At 36.6% G+C, this 22,301-nt stretch overlaps 1 protein-coding gene across 10 annotated transcripts in view; it reads right to left on the bottom strand.

The window, feature by feature from the left end:
* Window positions 1–22,301, bottom strand: part of OXR1 (oxidation resistance 1) — a 292,999-nt gene that overhangs the window by 45,140 nt on the left and 225,558 nt on the right. For all 10 annotated transcript variants that reach the window (XM_074886459.1, XM_074886475.1, XM_074886465.1 and 7 more), the window contains 4 exons: window positions 16,555–16,662; window positions 15,234–15,353; window positions 10,115–10,267; window positions 2,291–2,475 (listed from right to left, as the gene is read on the bottom strand). In XM_074886459.1, the coding sequence (XP_074742560.1) occupies window positions 2,291–2,475; window positions 10,115–10,267; window positions 15,234–15,353; window positions 16,555–16,662 (566 nt within the window). The remainder of the gene's footprint in view (window positions 1–2,290; window positions 2,476–10,114; window positions 10,268–15,233; window positions 15,354–16,554; window positions 16,663–22,301) is intronic.

Here is a 22,301-nt window from a genome sequence, read left to right as displayed (position 1 = left end):
CACATTTCTACAAAACTTTTTATTCAGTTAGGTCATATTACTGAGACATCGCAAAAATTCAGGATCTGCACGCTCTTATCCAAGTGTTAACATGAAGCTGATACTAAGCTTGTGTTGATGTCTAATTCTGCTTACAAAGCATGTGGAATAGAGTTCAGGATTTATCACCTACTAGCCTGGGATATTACCTTAATTTTTCAGGATTATGCTATTAATAGGTGTTTTTTTGAGAAGTACAATCTAAGATTCATGAAATCCATAAAAAATCTGTATATTTTCAGATATAATTTTTTCCTGTTTCAGCATAGATTGTGGCTTATATATAGAAACCATACAACATGAAACTGCAGTTTTAAGCAGGAAAGAATCCATCAGTTTTGTTCAGTTTCCAATATATCAATAATCTTCAGTATTCAGATTGTTTTTCCAAGTTTAAACAGGTTTGACAGTTGGCAAAATTGGGACAAGAAAAGGGTTTGTTATAACAGTGGAACCATTTAGAAAAAAACAGTGGGAAAACGTGATTTAAGTCTCAAATACCTTGAGACACACAGGTCTTGTCAGATCTAGCTGTAGCTGTTGGAATTCTGGTTACCAACTTAAGAAATTCAAATTTTATTTTCCCCAAAATTTAAAAACATTCCTCAAATTTTGGTAAGATTAAGGCACAAAAGTGCTGGGACTGAAGAAAACGCTAGAAGTTAGTATGCCATGTAATAGTTTATAAAGTTGACAAGAAAGATGAATCAAATTGGACATACAGAGCTCTGAACACACAGTGTGACCTTTTATTATTAGACATGTTTTCATTCAATATGAATTTATATTATAAACAAAACAAACCAGAAAATGCTACAAGAGCACAAAAGTCAACAGGGCATGGAAGGTAAATTTGTAAGTCATTAAGAAACTAAACATGCTAGGAAAAAGACTTGTTTTGCAACTGCAGTGTTATGATTCAAACAGGTAGATTAAAAAGGATTATCTAATTTTCATGATCGCATTACTTACAGTATACATCAATTGAACTAGGAACTACAAGCAACTTTTTAAAACTCAATCTGGAAAATAAACTTCCAGAAAGCAATCACACTGAAGGCATCATCATTCTACATCAAAAGCCCTAGAAGTACTACTATAGTAATACAAACAGTAGTTGCTCTTTCAAGAAACACATGACTTCATGCAGCAAACAAAACCATGACAAGATACCAGTTTACTACTAGGTCTCTGCTGTATCTGAGCTTAAAAACGGTACAAGACAAGTTACTTCTTCTGAGCATCCAGATATTTAAGATTATCAAGAAAGATGTGCTTAGCATATTACCTGCAAGAACTGTAAAAGGGCATTTTTTGGAGTTACTGAGTATCTTTACACCTTAAAATGGTTGCATTTTTTAAGAGTTGCACATTAGGCAAACAGCTTTATTCTCTCATACATACAGACAACTCTACCTTGGTTAAAGGAATCCACTTCCTTGCAGTTAGATAGTCAAGGTAGTCTGCAAATGTTTGTGCTTTATGGGCTGTGATAGGTAAAGGTGACATGATTCTTTTAAATTTTTTTTAAATCCCTTTTGGGTTTAATGTTAGAATTTATCCTATTTCTGAGGACAGTATAAAAATTAGGCAACAGAATGAAACAAAGATCTTTCATAATGCTGTTTAAAGTCACCTTTAAATGACCATCATGCCAAACAGCAGTGATTAAAGCTCACTGACCAAAATTCACTCTGTTCACCCAAACAAGGTTGCACCCAAAGGCAAATATGCAGTTCCACCCCTAGCCAAGGGGGGAACAAAATATACTCTTAATTCCATAAAAATACACATGAATCTCAAAAAATTAGTCTTATGACAGTTTATCACAGCAACAAGAGTTTGAGAAGCAAGTGGAAGATAGCAAACAATAAAGATTGTTTAAAGCTGTTTAAGTTGGAATTCTCTATTCTGTACAACAGTTTTTAGATTACTGAAGAATCAAACACATCTGTTACTGTTTTCACAGTGGGGAAGTGGCAAAGGAAGTGGTGTGGTACCTCTTGCTATACACTGATTTTTAAAAGAGGCTATTGGAGAAAATTAGAATCCATATATATAGAAGAAGATTTTTTCTATGTAGTATGTGAGAACTTAAGGTAGAGCAAGTTCTCAAGGGTCTTTTCCAAGTCAATCTTTGATGTTCTTAAAAAGGAAAACAGAAAAAAATGGATTTGATAGTTTTGTATGGTCAGCAATATGGCTACAGTTCATATTTACTCAATGCTTTAAAAATACTATTCTATCTTACATGGTTAATGAATCCTTAATTTTGCTGTCCACAATTTCCTTATACAGAGCAGCTGACATCACTTCTTCCATTGGACACATGATGCCATACTCTTCACAGCCGTTCTCTTGGACCAGAGGATCCATTTTATGAGGATCAAACATTATATTATTTGGCGTCACTAGCAGCACACCATTGACCGTACCCTAAAATGAGAGGGAAAAGAAGTGGTAAATTTTCTCCTTCGTATTTAAGCTTACTCTCCATTTTTTGTAAGAAAAAGTGTTTTCTCATTTGTTTTTAAAGGATCTTTATATTTAAGCAACTTTATACAGTTTCTTGTGTTTTGCAGTCATCTAGAAACAACCATTTTTCTGGGGAAGCAAATTAATGCCACCTACTTCTCGAGAAGAAAACAGTTTTGTTCCTCACAACTACTTAAGAGTTAAAAAAAAAGAGAAACCCTTGCACCCTAAAGGATATGCTAGGCAGCTTCTCTGAGGTAAAGATACATCCTTCCCAGATAACCACAGGGCTTATTGCTAGCTTTGCAAGAAGCTTCAAACATTGTCTAAAACCTGACTCGATGCTTCTCATCTTCTACTTTTTAATTGGAGAACAAAAAAAAAGAAAGGTCTTCAAAAAACTGTCATTTATCTTCATTTTCTTTACACAAAACCAGCAGTATCCATTACAAGTTATTCTAATTTATGGACCTGTTGACTGATTGGACAAATACATTTAAAGAATGAAACTGGATGAAAAATATTAACAATTTTTAAAGATGCTGCTGCATCAAGATGCAGCTTTGGATGGATTTAATCACACTAATACTGCTGCAGTACATGAATACAATTAGATTTTAAACTCCTAGTATGAAAAAGTTTAAAGAACAATGATATACTATGAGCTGTAGGGTTCTTACACAATGCAGGTACCAATTCACAATATGTTGAATTTTTTTTTTTTAAGCATTAGAAACACATGCAAATACCACCAGTTGCCTGCTAAAGAAATTCATTAAACTGTTAGAATGGTAGAGTTTGAGCTAAAACTATGAACTGGAGGAAATCTAGCTTTAAGCTGTATAATAGTGATTCTTCACAGTTACAGATCTTGAATCCTAAGGACTTTACAAATTTAGAAAGACATTTAGACATTTTGTGCAAGTTTCACAGAAGAGTTGCTTCATGTGCTGCTGAAGCTTATCAGGAATTGAATAAATATCCAGTTCACTGATAAAATGTTCACAGTAATTACAAACATTGTGTACTGGGGGAGATTGACTGTTTTCAGTTTTGTTTTAAGACATACCAGCACAGCATGAAATATAACTACAATCCTTCCCAACTCCATTAATTTGTTCCCAGAACTGTGATGGTTGATGACCTTCACAGTAGAAAAACAAAGATGCCATACAGTGAGCAGAAAATTACAAGTCACAAAAAACAAACCAAAAATAGTATTAAAGTCTACAGCAATGACCAATGGTATCACTATTACGGAAAAATGAAAACCATCTCAAAAGCAGCTCAAACATCCATACTTAAGTCCTTTCAATTGTTCAGTGCCTAGTCAGGTTTTATACATGCCTTTTAGCGTACAAAGGCTTTTAAGTCAGCAGAACGTATTTATGTAATTCCAAGGTGGTTAAGACACTGGAACAAAATTGTCACTAGCATTTCCTTCCCAGCACTGTATTTTGGAAACAGACTTTAAAGGTGCAAAAAGGAACTCCAAGAGGATGACTGTCAACAGAAATCTACATTTGGACTGCAAAAGTCAACAAGTCTACTCAGAACAATTGCTTCTCTTTAAACCAACATGACACCAGTAAATTCAGTACTGTGGTGGTTTAGCCCCTGCTGGGGTCTGAGACCACGCGGCCGCTGCCCCTCCTCCACAAAGGGAATGAAATACAAAGCCCCAAGACCGAAATAAGGAAAGGTTTAATACAACAGTGCAATAGCAACACAACAAACAACAACAACAATAACAGTAATAGTGATAGCAATGAACAGAGCAAAATAGCTACCAAATACAGCAGTTTGAAGCACGATGTACAAAACCGAGTGCACCGCGCTCCCGCGCCAGGAAAATGTGACCTGCCAGGATGTGACGTCTGCAAGGTATCTGAATAACCCGGCTAGAGCTCCCCCCCTCTGCTGGGGAAACTTAATCCTATCCTGGTTAAACCAGGACAAGTACATAATGCAAAAAAGCAACATCATTTCTAAATCTGAGCTTTTTCGTTAATGACCACACGTGAAAGTGGAATTCTATTAATGTTCTCCAGATCTGACCCAGAGAAGTCAAGGCCATAGACTTGACGGTAGTTGGACTAGATGATCGTTGTAGGTCCCTTCCAACTGAAATATTCTATACTATTCTTTCACTGCCCACATGTTGCATGTGGATCTTCAGAACAGTCAAGGCCAGAGAGACATAAAAAACCCAAAAAACCCCACAACAGTAAGGCTGTATCACTGCTCTAGCTGAAGGATTTAAATGTTCAACACCAACCTCTAAAATTATGAGTTACTCAGTAGAAGCAATCAGTAATCAAGTTTATTGGAGAATTCTTTTCCAGGCTAAGATTTTGTCTTCTTTTGCTCACTATTTCATGAACCTTCCTTGATAAATTAAGTACACAGGAAATGCTGAAGTTTTTGAGGCAATAAAAGGAGATGACATTTTTCTATCAAGGGGTGAACTGTCACAACTGACATATCACCTATGTCAAGAAGGTCCCTGGTTTTATTTAACAAACAAAACCCAATGCTTAACTGTCTCTCAAAAGCAAGTTAAAAGACTGCTTCTGCTGGCAGTCCAAGTCAAAAATTGATTAAAGAGTATTTTATCTCAAAATAAGTTAAAAGTTTCATAAGTCAATTTTACATTGTTTATTTGAACCCTAGAGAGTCACAACGTTAGAATAACGTGCATGAAGAACCAGTTACACATTTCAGTTATCTTGTTTCAGCCTCATTTTTAGCAGTTCAGTAAATACCAACTTACTCCTCCCAAGCCCCACAGGCCAGGCTTGTCAATATCGTAAAGAAATGTCATAATATACAGGACAAAAGTCTGTTTCCAGGGCAAATTTGAAGGTGTTAAAGAAACTGTATAGTACCTTGTGGTGTTTAGACTCAGACACGGAGGAACAGTAGATATAATCTGATATAATCTTCTGCAGGCAAGCATTCAGCCAAGTGTGCAAGACCACTGACTACATAAGGAAGACGAGTTTAAGAGACCTTCTATTGTAAATGGAAGCTTCCTAGAACAATCTGATGGCAGAAAAATCCTAAACCTGTAGATCAGGCAATTGTCCTTGACACGTATGGAAGATTCTAAAGCCTATGCTGCAGCCCCAACTTAAGACAGAGCTAGAAACCTAAAAGCTGCTTATCTTTGTCTTAGAAGAAACCCTCAACATGAAGAGGAAAATACTCAGTATAAAAATTAATCTGAAAGTGTAATTCTATTTAAAATTTATTACACTGATAAACTTTTGGAACTATCAGGCTTCTATGTGTACTTGACTAAGCTGATTAAACACTCAACTTGCAATAACTATAAGCAATTGAAGGATTATACAGGTATCTCAAAAACACTGGATTTATAGCACCTCAACAAAAGATGACCTATTTTATTGTTATCTGTTTGAAAGATAGGAGGCAGACCAGTGCAATATTTCTGGATCGTGAGTTATTTGATACACAGTACTAAATGAACAGTTCTGCATAAGCAAAGATATTCTCTTTAGATGAGACTACCTGAAACTTCATTTCCTTGTTGGTTTGCCATTATGGATCAGACTTCTATGTTAGCATTCCTACAATACATATACTTCAGGACTATTGTCTCAGAGTAAGCTGGTGATGAGCTTTTGAGCATTTTAGGACCATACACTTATTCAAGGTTCTGAACCGACTTTTCTGATTACTCATACACATTTATGCACTATGGCAGCAGATGTCACAGTTGTTCTACAAAACAGGGTAAACAACACTGATGCCAGAAGAAAAAAAAACTAGGGATAACCTGACCTCCCCCGCTATCTTACAAGCACTGAATATGACTGATAGCCTTAAGTCTGCTCACCATATAATTTTCTTGGTTCCTTGCTTTTGGAGCGTGGAGAAAGTTCCAAAGCTCCTCTTTGGCCTGCCTGAACTGCTGAAAATATTTTCAGTGTGAATATGTTCTTCAGAGTAAAGAACAGCATGGGAGCTTACTTACAAAGTAAAGCCCTTCTTATGCCCTCACCTACCCATTTCAAAACAAGATGAGCCCAGCTTCTCCTTTGAGGTCATACTCTGTTATCCTGTGTCCTCAGCACAGATGCCTTTGATGGTAATCAAATATTTGTTGAACATTTTAGAAACAGGTATTTGACTTTATATAAATTCAATTTTCAAAATATTTTCAAAAAATTATTTGACCAATGATGTAGCTAGAGGGAGACAGATCAGCAAATCCGAGTACGAGCATAAGCAAAAAGATAGGGCAATAGCATGCACACTACAAACTCCTACATGACTCCAGTATACCTGCCAGCATTTGCTCTAATCTCCAATTTTCTAGTCTTGGGGAAAAAAGAATTTAAAAAAAGTCTATAAGCAGCTCAATTGTTGATAGAAGACTGTGAGAAACAGTTTTTTAGGACATCTTCCACCAAATAATCAGTGACTAGCTTCTCTTAGACCATCTTTCTAACTCTTGAACCATCCTTCTAACTAGCTGTTGAGGAAAAAAGCATCAAAAACACTGTCAATGAAACTGAAGTAAAAATTAGACTCTGCATATAGCTACTAAGTAGTTCAGCATTATACTGTTACAGGAAGTTCTGGTTCTTAACCAAAATGCCCCAAAATTTCACTTACAGAAGAACATACAGTTCCCTGTATGTAAAACAGATTCTAAAGACATGAAGTAAATTTCTATGTAGGTGAAGTTCAGATTTAACAGCCTCAAGGAGAAATGCTGAGCCCCTTTATATCTGAAAACCATGTGGACATATTAGGTTATTAAAAAGAGATCCCTTTAGTCTTAAGGCTGGTCCAGAAAATATTAATCCAAATAAACAAAAACACACATACTGAAAGTAGATTAAACTGCATGTGCATGCAGATTACTCAATTGTGAATCAGTATTAGCTACTTTCCATTGAAGTTCCTTAAGCCTCAGGAAGTGGGAGCTCTAAATCCTATACAATATCTGAGATAGAAATTCAAACAATCATTATAAAGGGAAGATTAGAGCCAAACTTTATGACACTGGTAAGCCCAAACATTAAGATTAGGCAGTTCAGTAAAACACACTTTTAAGGTTTGAAAGGACATCTGACAACCAGTTTTCAAACAGAAGTTACCTCTAAATAATTCCATTACATTCTTGAATACACCAGGTAGAACAAAACACACCAACCTGTGATTCCTGATTTATGAAGCTTTTATCATACAGATAACAATTTAATTTTATTCTTTGTTTCTTGTAGAATTTTTGAACCTTGCCAGTGTCCTCCTTTTCACTTCATGAACGAGGTGTTTTGTGCCTTTATTTCCAGGTTGGTGGCTTTGGTTTTTTTAAGCCTCCGTAATTTTCCTTTACCTACTACTTTTCAAAACAAGGCAAGTAAACTAGCAAGCATAAAACCAAAGAATTTCAAAGCTCCTCTATCAGTTTGTTTCAATCAAGCAGACTGTTTTAAGATACCTTTTTCTGCCTCCAATGAACAGTGCAAAGAATGAAAAACCAGAGCAGCACACTTTTCTGCAAAAGCAGCAAATGGTGTGGCTGCAAGAAAGAGCATGCCTACATATGCAACAACAGTGAGTTAAGGTGTGACTCTGCAGTACATTGATTTATTGTCTGACCAGGATGTGGCATATTCACACCACCCTGTTTCTAACTGTGCCAAACACTGTCTCTAAGAGTAGCAATAACCAGGTAACAGAGAGCAAATATTACAACAGAGCAATGCTTCCAGGTTCCAGCCACTGCATCTCAGAATTCCTGTGTGCTTGTCCAGGAAGTCACACATGTGACTAAAACCAACTCCAAACACATACAGAATAAGCAGTCTTGAAAACTGAGAAATTAGGCAGTCTTATCTTAACACAAACCCTCTTGTGTATGTGAAACTAAGCACATTGAAAAAAAGAGGTTTTCACTAGATTTTAGTCTGTGAGCATCACAGTGATGACTGAGACTTCACACCTGAAGCCCTATAAAATAGCTAGCAATGAGCTTCAAAATCACTTCCAGAGTGGGGAACAGAAGATGAATCTTTTAAGCTTTCTCCAGAAAACATCTGAAAATTTATCAAGATTCATCAAGAAATGTATCAAGGACACGATAAAACATGCCAGAGGACACCCCTACCACATGTGACACAAAAGCTAAATCACATGCCAAACTTATGAAATCTGGCACTCAAATCTGAGCAAGTTAACATTCATCTCTCTCCCCACCCACCTCTCCAACTATGGGCTGATACTGCAGTGGATTATACAACTCTTTAGAAATAGAATTCTCCTTAAAGCTCTTAGAAAATGGGATGTAAAGCAATAAGTCAAAGGCAGATGCTGTGAACACTCCCCATAACATTCTGATGAGGAATTATGGCACATAAATAATATGCTGTAAATTTTAACCCTAGAATATGTTTTTCCAGTACAGCCAATTTCTAACAAAGGCTCACAGTTCTCAATTCCTCCACATCAGAGGACTTAAAACCGAGAAGTAATGATTTGTCTAGGATCATCCTAAAAAGGTCAGCTAGGGACAGAATTCAAGGTGTGAAACAAATTAAGTAGAACAAATTAACAAACAAAGCTTTTCCAGTACTTGTCTTAACCAACTTCTAAGACATCACTTTTGCCAATATACACATACTGTCAAAAAGCTTCGAGACATACACAGACCTGCAATCCTTTCCACCAGCAAAAAAATTAAAAAAAATTTAAAATGCAGTTTTAGGAGTTTCTCATTAATCTGTTTATCATTAGTGTAATTTATCTGCAAACCTATTGCTGAGCAACATGGAATCATCAGTATATACATACCCAAACTTCAGGTGAAGGAGGAAGTACAGTTTCTTTGCATTCATTCAGCTTGAGTGAAGGCATGATTTTTCATGACTAAATTATCTAATAGTCATTTTTCTGTGGGATGGGAGAGCAATACATTTTGTTTTTTTCCTAAAGTGTTCTGAGGTAAAGTCTTTTGACATGGTCTCAGTCCCTAAAAATTTGCACAAGATTTGTGCACTTAAGAGCTAAATGGGAGGTAATGAAGTGCCACTAAGTTGGAGGTGTTTGTGTTAATGACAGAGAATTGTAACTACTTCTTCAAAGAAAAAAAAAGGTTTCTACCACACTATACCCAATACAAAAGTGTCTGTTTACAGAATCAGAGGTTAATTCTGCTCACACTGTTCTGCATTAGGGAAATGGAAGTGAAGCTACCCAACTACATACCTCCTTATAGTTAACAGGCCTGTTCTTCCCCACTGTAAGTAAAGAGAACCACTTATGAGAGATACTGACACAAGGAACAGACAGACCTCATGCCCTCAACACAAGAGAAACACTTAACAGTATGGGGAAAGTCTGTCACAGGTTAAATGAATATTAACTGAATTAACATGACATCTAAGAAACAAGTGGTCTGGGAATCCAAAGGAAACTGAATTAAAAAAACAAATATACCTGCACACATACATAGGTATGTAAGTTGATCCATCTACCTACCAGTAACTAAATTTTATTGTATGTTAATGGTTTAAATGTACTTCATTTCTACATCCCATACAGTAAAACCTGAATGTTTGAGTACCTTGCCATTAGTGATGTACTTGCAATTAATTTTTAGAAATTTCTCTGTAAATGCTTCCTCCTCTTCAGAGGTGGATGATACCACTCTTGTAGGACGAACACATGCATGTGCTGGTGAAGCAGCCGACTCTTTCCGTTGGACTCCATCTGGATCCTAAAAGGGAATATAAAAAAAGAACTTAGCAACCTGTCTTTTTCAATACCAACTTTAAGAGATCTTCTGTTGTGTAATTTTTGTTCTTTTTCTTTAACATAAAAGCAAATGTAAAAATAGGGTTCCAAACCCACTGCAGTTTAAAGGACTGCTTTGATCTGACAGTCTATATAACTAGTCAACCACAGCTTAACCAGCCCACAATACGAAATGCTAGTGGGCAAAGATATTCAGAATCAACCTGGAAATAAACAAAAAAATGATGATCAGAACTCACAGAAGGAAACCATCCAATATACTGTCACATGCAAAATTTGAGCAGAAAAGATTATTTTCCAACCTTCAACAGAAAAAGGTCCTATTAAATGTCTTCTGTTAGCCTTCCATTATATTATACACTAACTGTGTGTTGGAAGGACCCTCTGAAGGTCAGCTAGTTCAACCCTGTGTTCAAAGCAGGCCTAAGCCTACATTAGATCAGGTTGCTCATGGCCTTTTCAGTTGAGTTTAAGTCTTCAAGGCTGGAGATGCCACAGCCTCTCCAAGAAACCTGCTCCAGTGTTAAACCACCCTCATCATGAAAAACATTTTCCTGTTGTTTAACCAGAACCTCTTGTACAGCAACCTGCAGCTGTTGCTGCCCACCTACGAACCCCTGAAGACCCTGACTACTCTTCTCCCTCTAACCTGTTTATTTAGGTAGTACAACACAGAAGTCATGTTGTTCATTAGTATTTTCTTCTCCAGCCTAAACAAACCCAGGTCCCCCAGCCAATCCTTCCACATCTCTCATGTTTTCATCCCCTGAACAACTCAATGGTCCTCCACAGGGCTCTCTCCAGCATGTCAATCCTTGTCTCTTACTGGAGGTGCCAGAAGTGGACACAACACTGCAAATGGAGGTTCATGAGCCTCCCAGACAGCAGAATAATCACTTTCCTTAACCTGTTGGTACTCTTCTTTTAACTGCCACCTGGCAGGTGATAAGCCTTCACCATCACAAGTGGATGTTGTTCAACATGTCCACCAGGACACTAGCTTCAACCTCTCCTTGGCCCTTAGTATTTTTCTGCAAAACTGCTACGTAGCTAGCCAACCCTCACACAGTACTGCCCCACACATGGGGCTCTTTCTGCCCCAGCAGGTCTTATCTGCTGTTGAACTTCATGAGGTTTCTGCTACTTTGTCTCTCCAAACTCTCGATGTCCCTCTGATGAGAAGCCTTTGTCTTTCCCTCCAATGTACTGCCCACTTTCCCTAATTTTTGCTGCCACCCACCCCCCAGCTTGATGACAGTGCATTCTGGTCTCTGTCCCACCATTCACATCACTGATGGGCAGACTCTAAACAATATTAGCCCCAGTAGGGACCCTCAAGGATGACCAACTGTCCACCACCACAAACAAACAAACGACCACACACAAATGCTGAATTGCTTTGAGCCCAAAGATCCTGACAATTTTTCCAGCCTATCTTGTAGTCCACCCATTCAATTCACATTTCCCCAGTATTGTAACAAGGCTGCTTTGGGACAACATCAAGGCCCTGGATCTAGTGAAGGTAAGTAATATGCACTACTCGTCCCTCCTCTGCTGAGCCAGGCATTCACCACTCTGGCCAGGTATAATACGCCTTTGGTAAATACGCTCTGGCTGTTCCCAACCAGCTTTTTCTTTCACATACCTGGATATAACTTCCAGATTTCTTTCATGATCCTCCTGGGCAGATAACAGGAAGAGTTATCTATCTTGTCTAACAGTACATCCAACAAACTACTGAACATGGAACCCTACCAGGGACAGGACAGATAGTGAAAAATTTTTTTTTCAAATAAAAGCCACAGCTATAGTAGACAAGACTGCGTGAAAGCCTACTTATAGTCACAGCAACCCTGTTTTGGAGCTTAACCAACATTTGAAGACTTCCATTTCGAACAGAATTGCTATTTTTAGTTACTAATAAAAAAGTTAACTTCTACGTTCCCTTTGTTTTTCTGCTTTTCTGTTCAGTTCTGTTCACTAGTACAGATTGCAGCTAAATGCCTTTAATCATATCCAGGAACATTATGCACAATTGTTTTCAGCTCATCATCTCTCTGGCCTTCAGCCTTTGCCTTCATCTTTCAATTTTACTTACAAAGCAAACAAAACTTCTAGAACACTTAACTGAATTTTGCTTAAAAAGCTAATGAAGATATAATTAAAAAGTTAACTTCCTGGAGATGAGTTCTCCTTCTATATATGCTTTTCTCCTAAAACATATGTGGTCAACCTTTGTGACGCATGTAACTTAGCAAATGGCTACAAGAGTTCCATAAGCCAGCTGTTTCTCATTCATATTGCCATGTGACATGGAAGCAGGACTAATAATGGTGGCAGACTTTCAAATTTAATAACAACACCCTTGTCACTACATATTATTTTGAAGTGGATTTTAAGTTTTATAGGTAGTAAAGCTTATTGGATCTTCTCAAATATGTGCATCACTGCTGAATAAAGAAACCCTTCACAAAACCCAGCAGCATAAGAAAGGCTTAAAAAAACTAAACTGAGTTCTTACATATACACTGACACTAGCAAACTTACTGAAATACACACTGAAGTCTTAGCTTAAGTGTAGCAACTTAAACTTAACAGGGTTATGTGGGTCCTACATTAGCCACGTGCTGGTTTGTATTTAGCCACATGGTTGTGTGAAGCTACTCCGATGTTTGATAAAACAGAAACAAAAGAACACAGCATATCATAGTTTATATTTTGCCTTAACAGAGGTTCAGATGTTGCTTAGTCATCTTATTCAATTTCTAGCAAGAACTCATTGATTTCAGTGACCACAGCACAGAGAGCAGACCCCTTTACATTATACATGCAGAGTAACATATCCTCTTTATCTTGAAATGTGCTTAAATTTAAACTGCAAATCTGGAGTCAAAAAATCAAAGAAGAGTCAAAGACAACAGACATCAATACAGAGCATTAGAGAACGTATGCTAGTATTTCTCTCATTCATAAGAATAGCAATCAGCAAAGAGATAAAAGAGTAACATGGAAAAGAGGTGCTATGATGAAGAACAAAACCCTCCAGCCTTAACTGCTCAAATAGAAGTTGAGTGCTTTTTGTGTTGCTGGAGAGACTGTTTGCAAACAAAACCAAACACACACACAGTCCACACTGACAAGTACGAATGACTTCTGTTCTTTGCTTTCTTTTGACAATCTAGGAACATCCCTTCCTTCCTTACATGTACTTCAAATGTACCTCAGAAATTGAAACTTTCATAAAGTACTCTATGTTGTCACATTGCTCATTTGTTTGACGTTCCCCGAAGCATTTAAGAACTGCTTGTAGCAATCCAAGACATAATGAGATGCGCAAAATAGTTCTGCAACAATAAAGTGTCAGTTAAATGAAATTTAACAAATTGTTGCTAACATTGAACTGCACTCACTAAACAAAATGTTTTGCATAAGAGGATTTTAACTGTTTTTTAAACTACTGAAGTATTTTAATCTACTTTCTTCTACACTTTCAAGATTTTATCTCTGCTATGTGTATATAGTCAATAAAAGTGTTTCCAATAAATTACAGGTTTGGTTACACTAGTCAGCTTCCTTATCTACTATATGCAACCAAACATACACAAAATAATCCACAAAAGCAAGAATAAGGTGGTTTTCTGATATGGGATCTAGTGCATTGTAGGAAGAGCTCTGATTATCCCTTGAGTAACTTCTTACAACATATATGGGTAGGCCTATTCTAGCATTTACAGTCATTCTGAGACCAATACAAAACAACATTTTCTTGCAGGCTAGTCTATTACTGCGCTACACCATCTTCAGTTTGCCATAAAACAAAGGATATTATTTAGCACAGATGACAGCAGACATCTCACAAGAACAGGCATGCTAGGTCAGAATAAAGGTATAACAGCAAAACCAAATAGTAATTTTCAGAAGGGCATAACAGTCTTTGTAATGGAGCTTGGGAACCTATTCAGCAACAAAGCAATACCTTTACATTTAAACTTCTCTGGACCAAGACATGCAAGCAAATAAATAAATGCATGCCTAAAGTCTCAAACCTTCCTAAACTTTGAGCACACAGAATCCCAGAGTAGACATTTGACAGCTTGACAGAGCACTATTAAGAAGCACTATCAAGAAAAGTTGTTGTCCGAGAGAAAAGACAACAATAACTGGGAAAAGAATAGTAGTGACATATTAAGAAACATCTGAATAAGGTCATAATTGCGTAAATTGCAGAGAAGCTCAGGTTCCAATACTGCGTCTTGCTGGTTGGAGCTCTCTGCATGGAATTCTGTTCACAGCAAACCAGTGCTCCTGGGAAGACATGCTTTTACAAAGCCAGCTCCTAGCCAAAAACTGACATTTGAGCTGATTACACAGCAGCTTTGATGGTCAATTTCAGTATTTGAAAGTCTACAAAGGTAGAACTATGAGCAGAAGTCAGCTATAATCAACTCTGTATTAACCCTTCACTGAAACAGACTTTATTTCTTTGTTTGCTAAATAAAAACTAGAGAACCTCCTCCCCACACCTCTACAGGGAGCAGGGGGAGCCCCTAGCTTTTAGATACTTGAGTATTCTTGCCAATGTATTATTGCTACAAAAGCTATCAATAAGATTAGAGACAAATGTTTAACTAGTTCTGAAAGGTAACAAATAAAGAAATACAACAGGAACTAGTAATTAAGATTACAGTGTGCCAGGATAGTATTTTACTATAAATAACTTGCCTTCAAATCACTTTTCACACAGAAACCTGTCATTTACAAAGACTAAAAGCTTGTATTTACTTTTAAAAAGGTACTGTTTTACTTTTCAAGTCCAAGAGTTGTAAAGTACTTTCTTGCCAAAAGGACAGGATTGTTTAAGAAGAGAGCATAGCATCTGTAACATCTTGCAAGGGAAAATGAATTTCAAGGACAACAGGTATACCTACATTTACTGTAGCCTTGTCAAGCTCTGCTTCGGAAGATGTAGGTGATAAGGGACTTATAGGACTTAGAGAGGGGGAGCTCTCCACACTAGAAATGTAGTCTGGGTCAGGAACATACAAAATCTATAAAGAAGATATAATGTAGTTAGAAGTTATGCTTTCAGGTTTACTTTGATTTCCCATGCTTTCAGGTATATTTGCTATGCTTTCTCAAAGTAAGCTATACAAAATCACTCCTGCTCCCCCTAATTTTAACAGAAATGGGGAGTTGGAATAAATAACACCACACAAGGTACTTCTTCACTTTAGCTTTTAAAGTTTTTACATGCTATCTTGAGGTAAGATTGATTTTTAGTCATAGTAATTGAGGAAAAAGATCAGATGAAAAGCATTAGAAGTATTCAGCATGCCAGGAACACCCAATACAGTGTCCAAGGAAGACCTGCCCAATTATTTATCTTGCTATTACTCTACTATTTGAGCAACCAAGAAATAGGCTGGGGAACAAGTTCCTAGACATAGCTCTTGGCACAAAAATTGAGGGTAGGGAAGGGAAGAAAAGGTCTTGGGGCATACATGTTTAAGTGTAAAAAAAAAAAACCCACCCAAAAATCAACTGAAGTTACTCAGTCCTTAAATACATTATTTTGGCCATGGTAGGTATTCAAGCTACCTAGCCACAATCAAATAAACACAGGATTTTTTCAAACAGAGGGCTAATACCAAATGGCCAATGGTTAATACCATAGCTGACCTATCACTTGTTTCCAGGCCTAACTGTCAAAGAGAAGTGAAAAGTGAAGGCAAAAAAAACCAGAAAGAAAAAGATGTAAGCAATAGTGACCTATAAGAAGTGAATGGTAGTTCATATACTGCTGCTAAAGCCAGCGAGTTTTCACAGTGGAATAGAAACATTATTCAATTTATTAAAATAGAATTGCAGGCAGTAATATAGTCAGGAATGTTGTTTGTAAGCTGCACCCTGAACTTGTCTTCCGAGCTAGAGTTGGTAAACAGCCTGCTATATTTGCAAAGTAACAATTTATCTTATACCCAAGTGTTATTATACCATTAAGTATATTTAGTTTTAGAAGTCCTCTGATCTTATTTAAGAGAGACAGGTAGCTTCATTACATGTTCCCTTTTCAGGCAGTTAAATTAACAGGCACAAGGAATTAACAAACTAGAGAAAAATGAAACACTCTTTTACAAAGCCTATAGGAAAACCAGTAAGAGAAGTACTTTAACACTTTCTCTGGTAGAGAAGAGAAACATAGGGAAAAAGGTCTTTGCTAGATTAGTAATATATATAGTGCAATAGTACCTGTCCAGGAACGACTGCTCTGGAGAAAAGCTTATTTAATTGAACCAGTTCATTGGGTGTTGTATCAAATTTCAAGGCAATACTGTTTAAAGTATCTCTTGATTCCACCTGTATCAATTGGGAAAAAAAGAAAAACAAACCTGTAAGCAGTTAGTTCAAATAGTGGCTTACAAATTTTATCACTTGTAGATTTACTGAGATTTTGATGAACTTTTAAGTCTTCATATCTTATGATTGCCCACGCCACCCCCACCCCCCAACAGAAAAAACATACCTACCCCCTAAATATTACTCTACTGCAACCCCATACAAGGACATTTGCCTCCCCCCAGTTTTCAGGTGGCCAGAAGCGTCAGTCACACACTCTTGAGCTGTAGGCTCAGCTATTGCACCAGAACTTCCGATTCACTGCCAGGTACCACTGGACCAATACACAATTGACTGGTTTCACAGAACCCTTCAATCTCCCTTTTCATCACCTCTTCTCTGTTCTTCATTTATGGAAAAGCTGAAGCAATCTCTACAAACACAAACACACTCTCTTCCCATTGAAATAAACTTCTGTTAACCTGACTTTCAAGTAAAATCCATCACCAAGATAAAAAGCAAACTCAGAATCACAGAAAAACTGCTGAAACAAAAACAGGTCAACCAATATGACAGCAGATGGAGCATAAGCATTTTGAGTAGGTGATTCCTGAGTAAGGAAAGGATTTTTTTCATCTCTTTTCACCCCCATCTCCCAAAATGTATTCAATATGAACCAGCAGAAGAAAGCAAAAGAAAAAAGTTTTATTCAGAGAGTATTTCAGAATAAAGAATTCACAGCAAGCATTTAAGAATGGTGCAGATGATATGACAAAGGAGCATACAACCAAAACAAGTTTATTACATAATGGCACAGGGTTTCATAAACCCTGAACCAGGAAAAATAAATCTCAGCAGTTAAGAGAAGATGTAGCTTTGTGTATATTGCTTGTGTTGCTAAACATGGAGCACAGCTAGAAAAAAAAAAATCCACTGACTCCTGTTTTAAGTATCTTCTCATTTGTCCCTCAATACATCTGCAGAAGTTATATACCTTCTGCTCTATAGAAATAGTAAGTATTACACTAATTATTCACAGGTTATTTTTCTTCTATTTTTAGGCTTTTCACTTAACTAACTTTTTTTGACAATTACAGAAAAGAATGCTTTCTCTTTTAAATTCCCTTCTCTTTACTTAATTTTCAAGGGAAAAGTAGAGAATGCAGGAAAAAGTGAAAGACAAAAACACATTTTTCTTCATAGTGTATGTTCCTCATGCAACTGTTTTGAGAAAGCCAGTGGTTATCATTAGCTGACTTTGCATACCCACTAGGTATCTTCTGGTCTTCACTCACCTCCTTAAAAATGTGGAAGCACAATGTCTTGCATGCCTTGTCAACTGTTGCTAGACTTAAACATAGATACCCTTTACTTCTGCTTGAACAATTGAACTGGGGCAGAAAAAAAAATGAGTGTAGGGAAGGGAAGGAAAGGCCTCAGACCATACATGTTTGAATAGCTTTTGGTACTGCTTGCTTTGAGAGCAAACCTTGATCTTACACAGTTGGAAAGAAAAAAAGCAGTGTTCGGAACCAAAAGACTAAAACACTATTTCCATAACTGCACCGCAGTGTAGTTAAGTAAAAAAACATATATTGGGCTAGCTTGCTTCCAGCCATACTATATTGTGGACTGTTCCAGTTGAATTAGTATATTCTATACAACTAATAAAGATTATGTTTTGCTGTCAGTATAATGTAACAAGGCACATTCATCATTCACAGAAGCAGCAAACATTTTGCTAGAGTAGAAGAAAATATATCTATAGGTTATAGTGATAATTAATACTGGGTGATTAAGTAGTATTTTAATATATTTTGTTTGCATGACAAAAATAGCTGGCAAGCAGAGTTTCTATTGGCTGCAAAGCAGAAGTAGTATATAAAAAGTTAAACAATTGCTCCTCAAAATGCATTCCCACTTAAACATTCCAGAACTTAATAATGAACAGAACATTAATCCCAAAAGAATTTAGGAAAATATATGCTTTCTCTTTATTAACTTTTTTTAAAGCTATGTCATGTTAGGGAACACATGTTCACAGTACAGGAATAACAAAGTATAACTGACAGATATAAAGCAGCAAACTATATCCTTTAAATAGAGAAGTGGGTTGTCCTGCAAGAAAAAATGCTACAAATATAAATGTAATTTGAAGGCTGTTATAGTTCAACAGATAAAAACAGAGGGCAGTTTGGGATATTAACATAATTAATGTTCACAAGAAAGAGCTAAAGAATTTCCTTTCATACAGAATTAACATTATGTAAAGGTGCATTTATCAGTCTAGATTCACTAAAGAAAAAAAAAGATAGGTATTGCCAAAGAAACGGCAATAAGCTTTTTTAGATAAATTTTAATTCTATTACGACAATTCCTTATACAGGAAGCCATTAAGCTAAACAAAGCAGCAAACATCTCTCTCTATTAGTATCTCAGGTATGAAAGACTGTATTGTAGTACCTCTTAGCAATTCAGTACTGTACGATCACATAGAAATGCAAGAAATATGAATATTCTCATACACCACTTTTAATTGGTACTAAAGCAGAAATCAAAACAGGACCCTAACCTGACCAGAAACGTACTACTTGTTCCACAAATGGTATCAAAACTGACAACCAAATCAAGGAACAGTAGTGTTTCTATCAGAAGCCCTACGTAATACAGAAGGTTTGCTGAAACAAACTCTAAAGTGAGATTCAAAAGTTTGCTCTCACATAAGTGTTGGAGGACAACAGTTAGCTGCTCGGTAGATATTCCTTCGGTGTCACTTAATGACTGAAATATTTGAGATTTTAGACTAAGTTATGATAGGAGATAAAATTAACTAACTAAAAGTATTCAATTAAAACCCACAAAACTTAAGCCCTTTAAGAGTGCATTTACTCTTTCCAGCTTTCAGAAATAAAAACATCTGGTAAGATTTCTCGGCAACTAAAGGGTTTATCTCACAAACCATGAACACATGAATGGCAAATGTAAGCTTCCTTTTCTTATTTGGCTGTAAAGTTTGCACAGGTGAATCCCTACATGGGATTTCAGAGACCAGTACTAATACCTTCTTAAAACAAAGAAACTCTTCCTGTAATAAAGACTGTGTGAAGTATCTCCCTATATTCAAAGGCCTATTCTCCAATTCTCAGGCTTTCCACTACTTAAAAAAATGGAATCTAAACAGCCAAAAGATGAAAGAATAAACTATGCTTTTCCACAAAGTTAAGAAATAAAAAATTCAAAATGCACCACCACATACCACAGCTGCCGCCAAGTTTTTCCAATCATTTTTTTCCCCCAATCAATTCAATACTGGAAGAGAGAGCAAAAAGTAACTCCTCCTCTCCCAGAAAACAAACTTTCTATGTATTATGCATGTAGCTATTTAAATGCTATTCTGAATTTTAAGAATTTTATATAAATGTTTGGATATTAAAGTAATATGCTGAATTTTCATGGGAAAATTTCCCCTCTTGAGAAGACAGTGGGATGATGAACAGTGATTGCATTGTTTCGTGATTTTAACAGAATGGCAAGATTTGTTCCAATACAAGCAAGCCTCTGAAAAACAATCACCAGAGATGAAAACACTATGTTATTCCCTGAAACAATACAAAATGGACTTGAGCAAGCCAGCTGGTGCCTTGAAGTGGTTCAATACATATCATGCATTGCCTTTGCTTCCTTCAGGATACTGTCTTGAGTCTAAAGATTGAAAGATACTGATTAATGAAAATGTAAAAAGAAAACAAGAATTACTTACTCAGGACCATGTTAAACTTAACACACACAAACTCTGCTTTGTACAATAACTTCTGTTGAAAGAAAGCTTCCAAAATATAAGTTTTCCTATACCCATTAGCAAGAGCTTCTAGTCATCAACTCTCTTATGCAAAGACACAGAAGACCTTATTATGTAGCTACTTCTACCTTATATAGTCACTTACGTATGTATACAACTAAGTCTAAAGTTGTTAATTAAAAATCATTTTACAGATATGACCAGATACAGAAAGAGCCACTTAAGAGCCACACCTTCCATCTTCTTTTTCCAATAAAATCCCAAATCAAACACTCTCTTCAAATCATTGTGTCCCCATTTGAGCAGAGGTACATCCCATTACCCCTTTTCCATTTACTACAGAGCACTACTTATATACCCATGGTTGCCAGGTGTGCTTGTGCGCACTAGTAGACAGATAGCTTCAGAGTCACTGACTACAGTTCAAATTGCCTTCACTTCTGTCAGATTAGCAGGTGGCAAAGTTATTGAAAAACCTTATCTAAAACCAAATTATCTACTGATATTTTAATGAACTTCACTGTCATTGCATCTCAACAACTGGAGTTCACTCATTCTTCCATTAAAAATTACACATTGAATACATATGAATCAGAGTGCACAAAGAATTATTTAATTATTTTTGAAATTATTTCAAGACTAAAGCCAGAAAACAACAATAGTTTAAAAGGAACTAACAAAATTAAAGAGATGGGAAGACTAGAAGGAGGGGTGAGGACTAGGGGGAGAAGAGGACACAACAACTTTGGCATTGTACCCAAGCCTTTAGAAATACCAGATTATGACTACATTAACTAATTCTTAATAGGCCTAAATTCTGTAATATGTGATATCAGGAAAATGGAACTTGTAAATAACACCAAAGCAACTTCAAAAATAAATTTTAAAATTAGGTAAAAGATACAACAGATAAAGTAATATGTCATCATTGTGATCCGTATTTTCTAGATTCCCCAAAACTGCAAGAAAGGCTATGACAGTGGAAAAGTGACAGTCAGACAAGAACACAATCCTTGGCTTTGAAATGCCAGCACCAAGAAAAAAAGTAAAAACTCCTAAGCGTGTAGTAGTCTAAACAGCATGTAAAGGCTTATAATGACAATAAAACTAGCTGCACCAGAAGAACAAACCTTTAGTGCGCTCTATCCAAGTTACCCTAGGATTGAAAGCAAAATCCACCATTACTCTAGAGCGATATTAGCAGATACTCACCATTTATCTACTCTCAAAAGAAACATGTTCAGGAAGTCATTATAACAAGAAATTCCAAGTATTTATGTGGGTTCAAAGTCTAGCAAACTTTCACCTGTTTGATGGTCACCACAAATACACCTGCCACCCACACCCCTTGAGCTAAGAAAGAATAAAAACTCCTTGTTTTACCTTAAATAGCTGACTTCAGAAGCCCCTATAGTTTTGTTCTAAGTATATACATCTAACTAGTTTCTAACTAAAACAAAAGATGACTCCAGACCCAGTTTCTGGATGTTGGACTTACCACTAAATAACCAGGAAAAAAAAAAAATCATCACATGCAGGAAGACTGGTAGTTCAACACTACCAGTCTTAAGACTCTGGTCTACTATAGGCTTCTGTGACCTTCATTAATTGATATCAGGCTCTTTTCATGATCTGGACAACATACTCTGTGTATTAGGTGCTTATCTGCTATTTCAGTAGAAGAGCATTGTCTTCCATCCCCAGAAAGTTAAAGGGGATGGAATGGGGCAGGGGAAGGAAAGTCTCACATAGAGGCCTCCAACACTGATAAGCCACATCACTGTCCTCCAGTGCTCACTTGTAATTTAACAAAAAGTGCTTTTCTTGTGTAGTCTATTGCACTTGAGAAAAGACTATCTGT

The sequence above is a fragment of the Strix uralensis genome, chromosome 1 (genome assembly GCF_047716275.1).
Source record: "Strix uralensis isolate ZFMK-TIS-50842 chromosome 1, bStrUra1, whole genome shotgun sequence".
Classification (NCBI taxonomy): domain Eukaryota; kingdom Metazoa; phylum Chordata; class Aves; order Strigiformes; family Strigidae; genus Strix; species Strix uralensis.
This window is presented reverse-complemented; position numbering and strand designations above follow the sequence as displayed.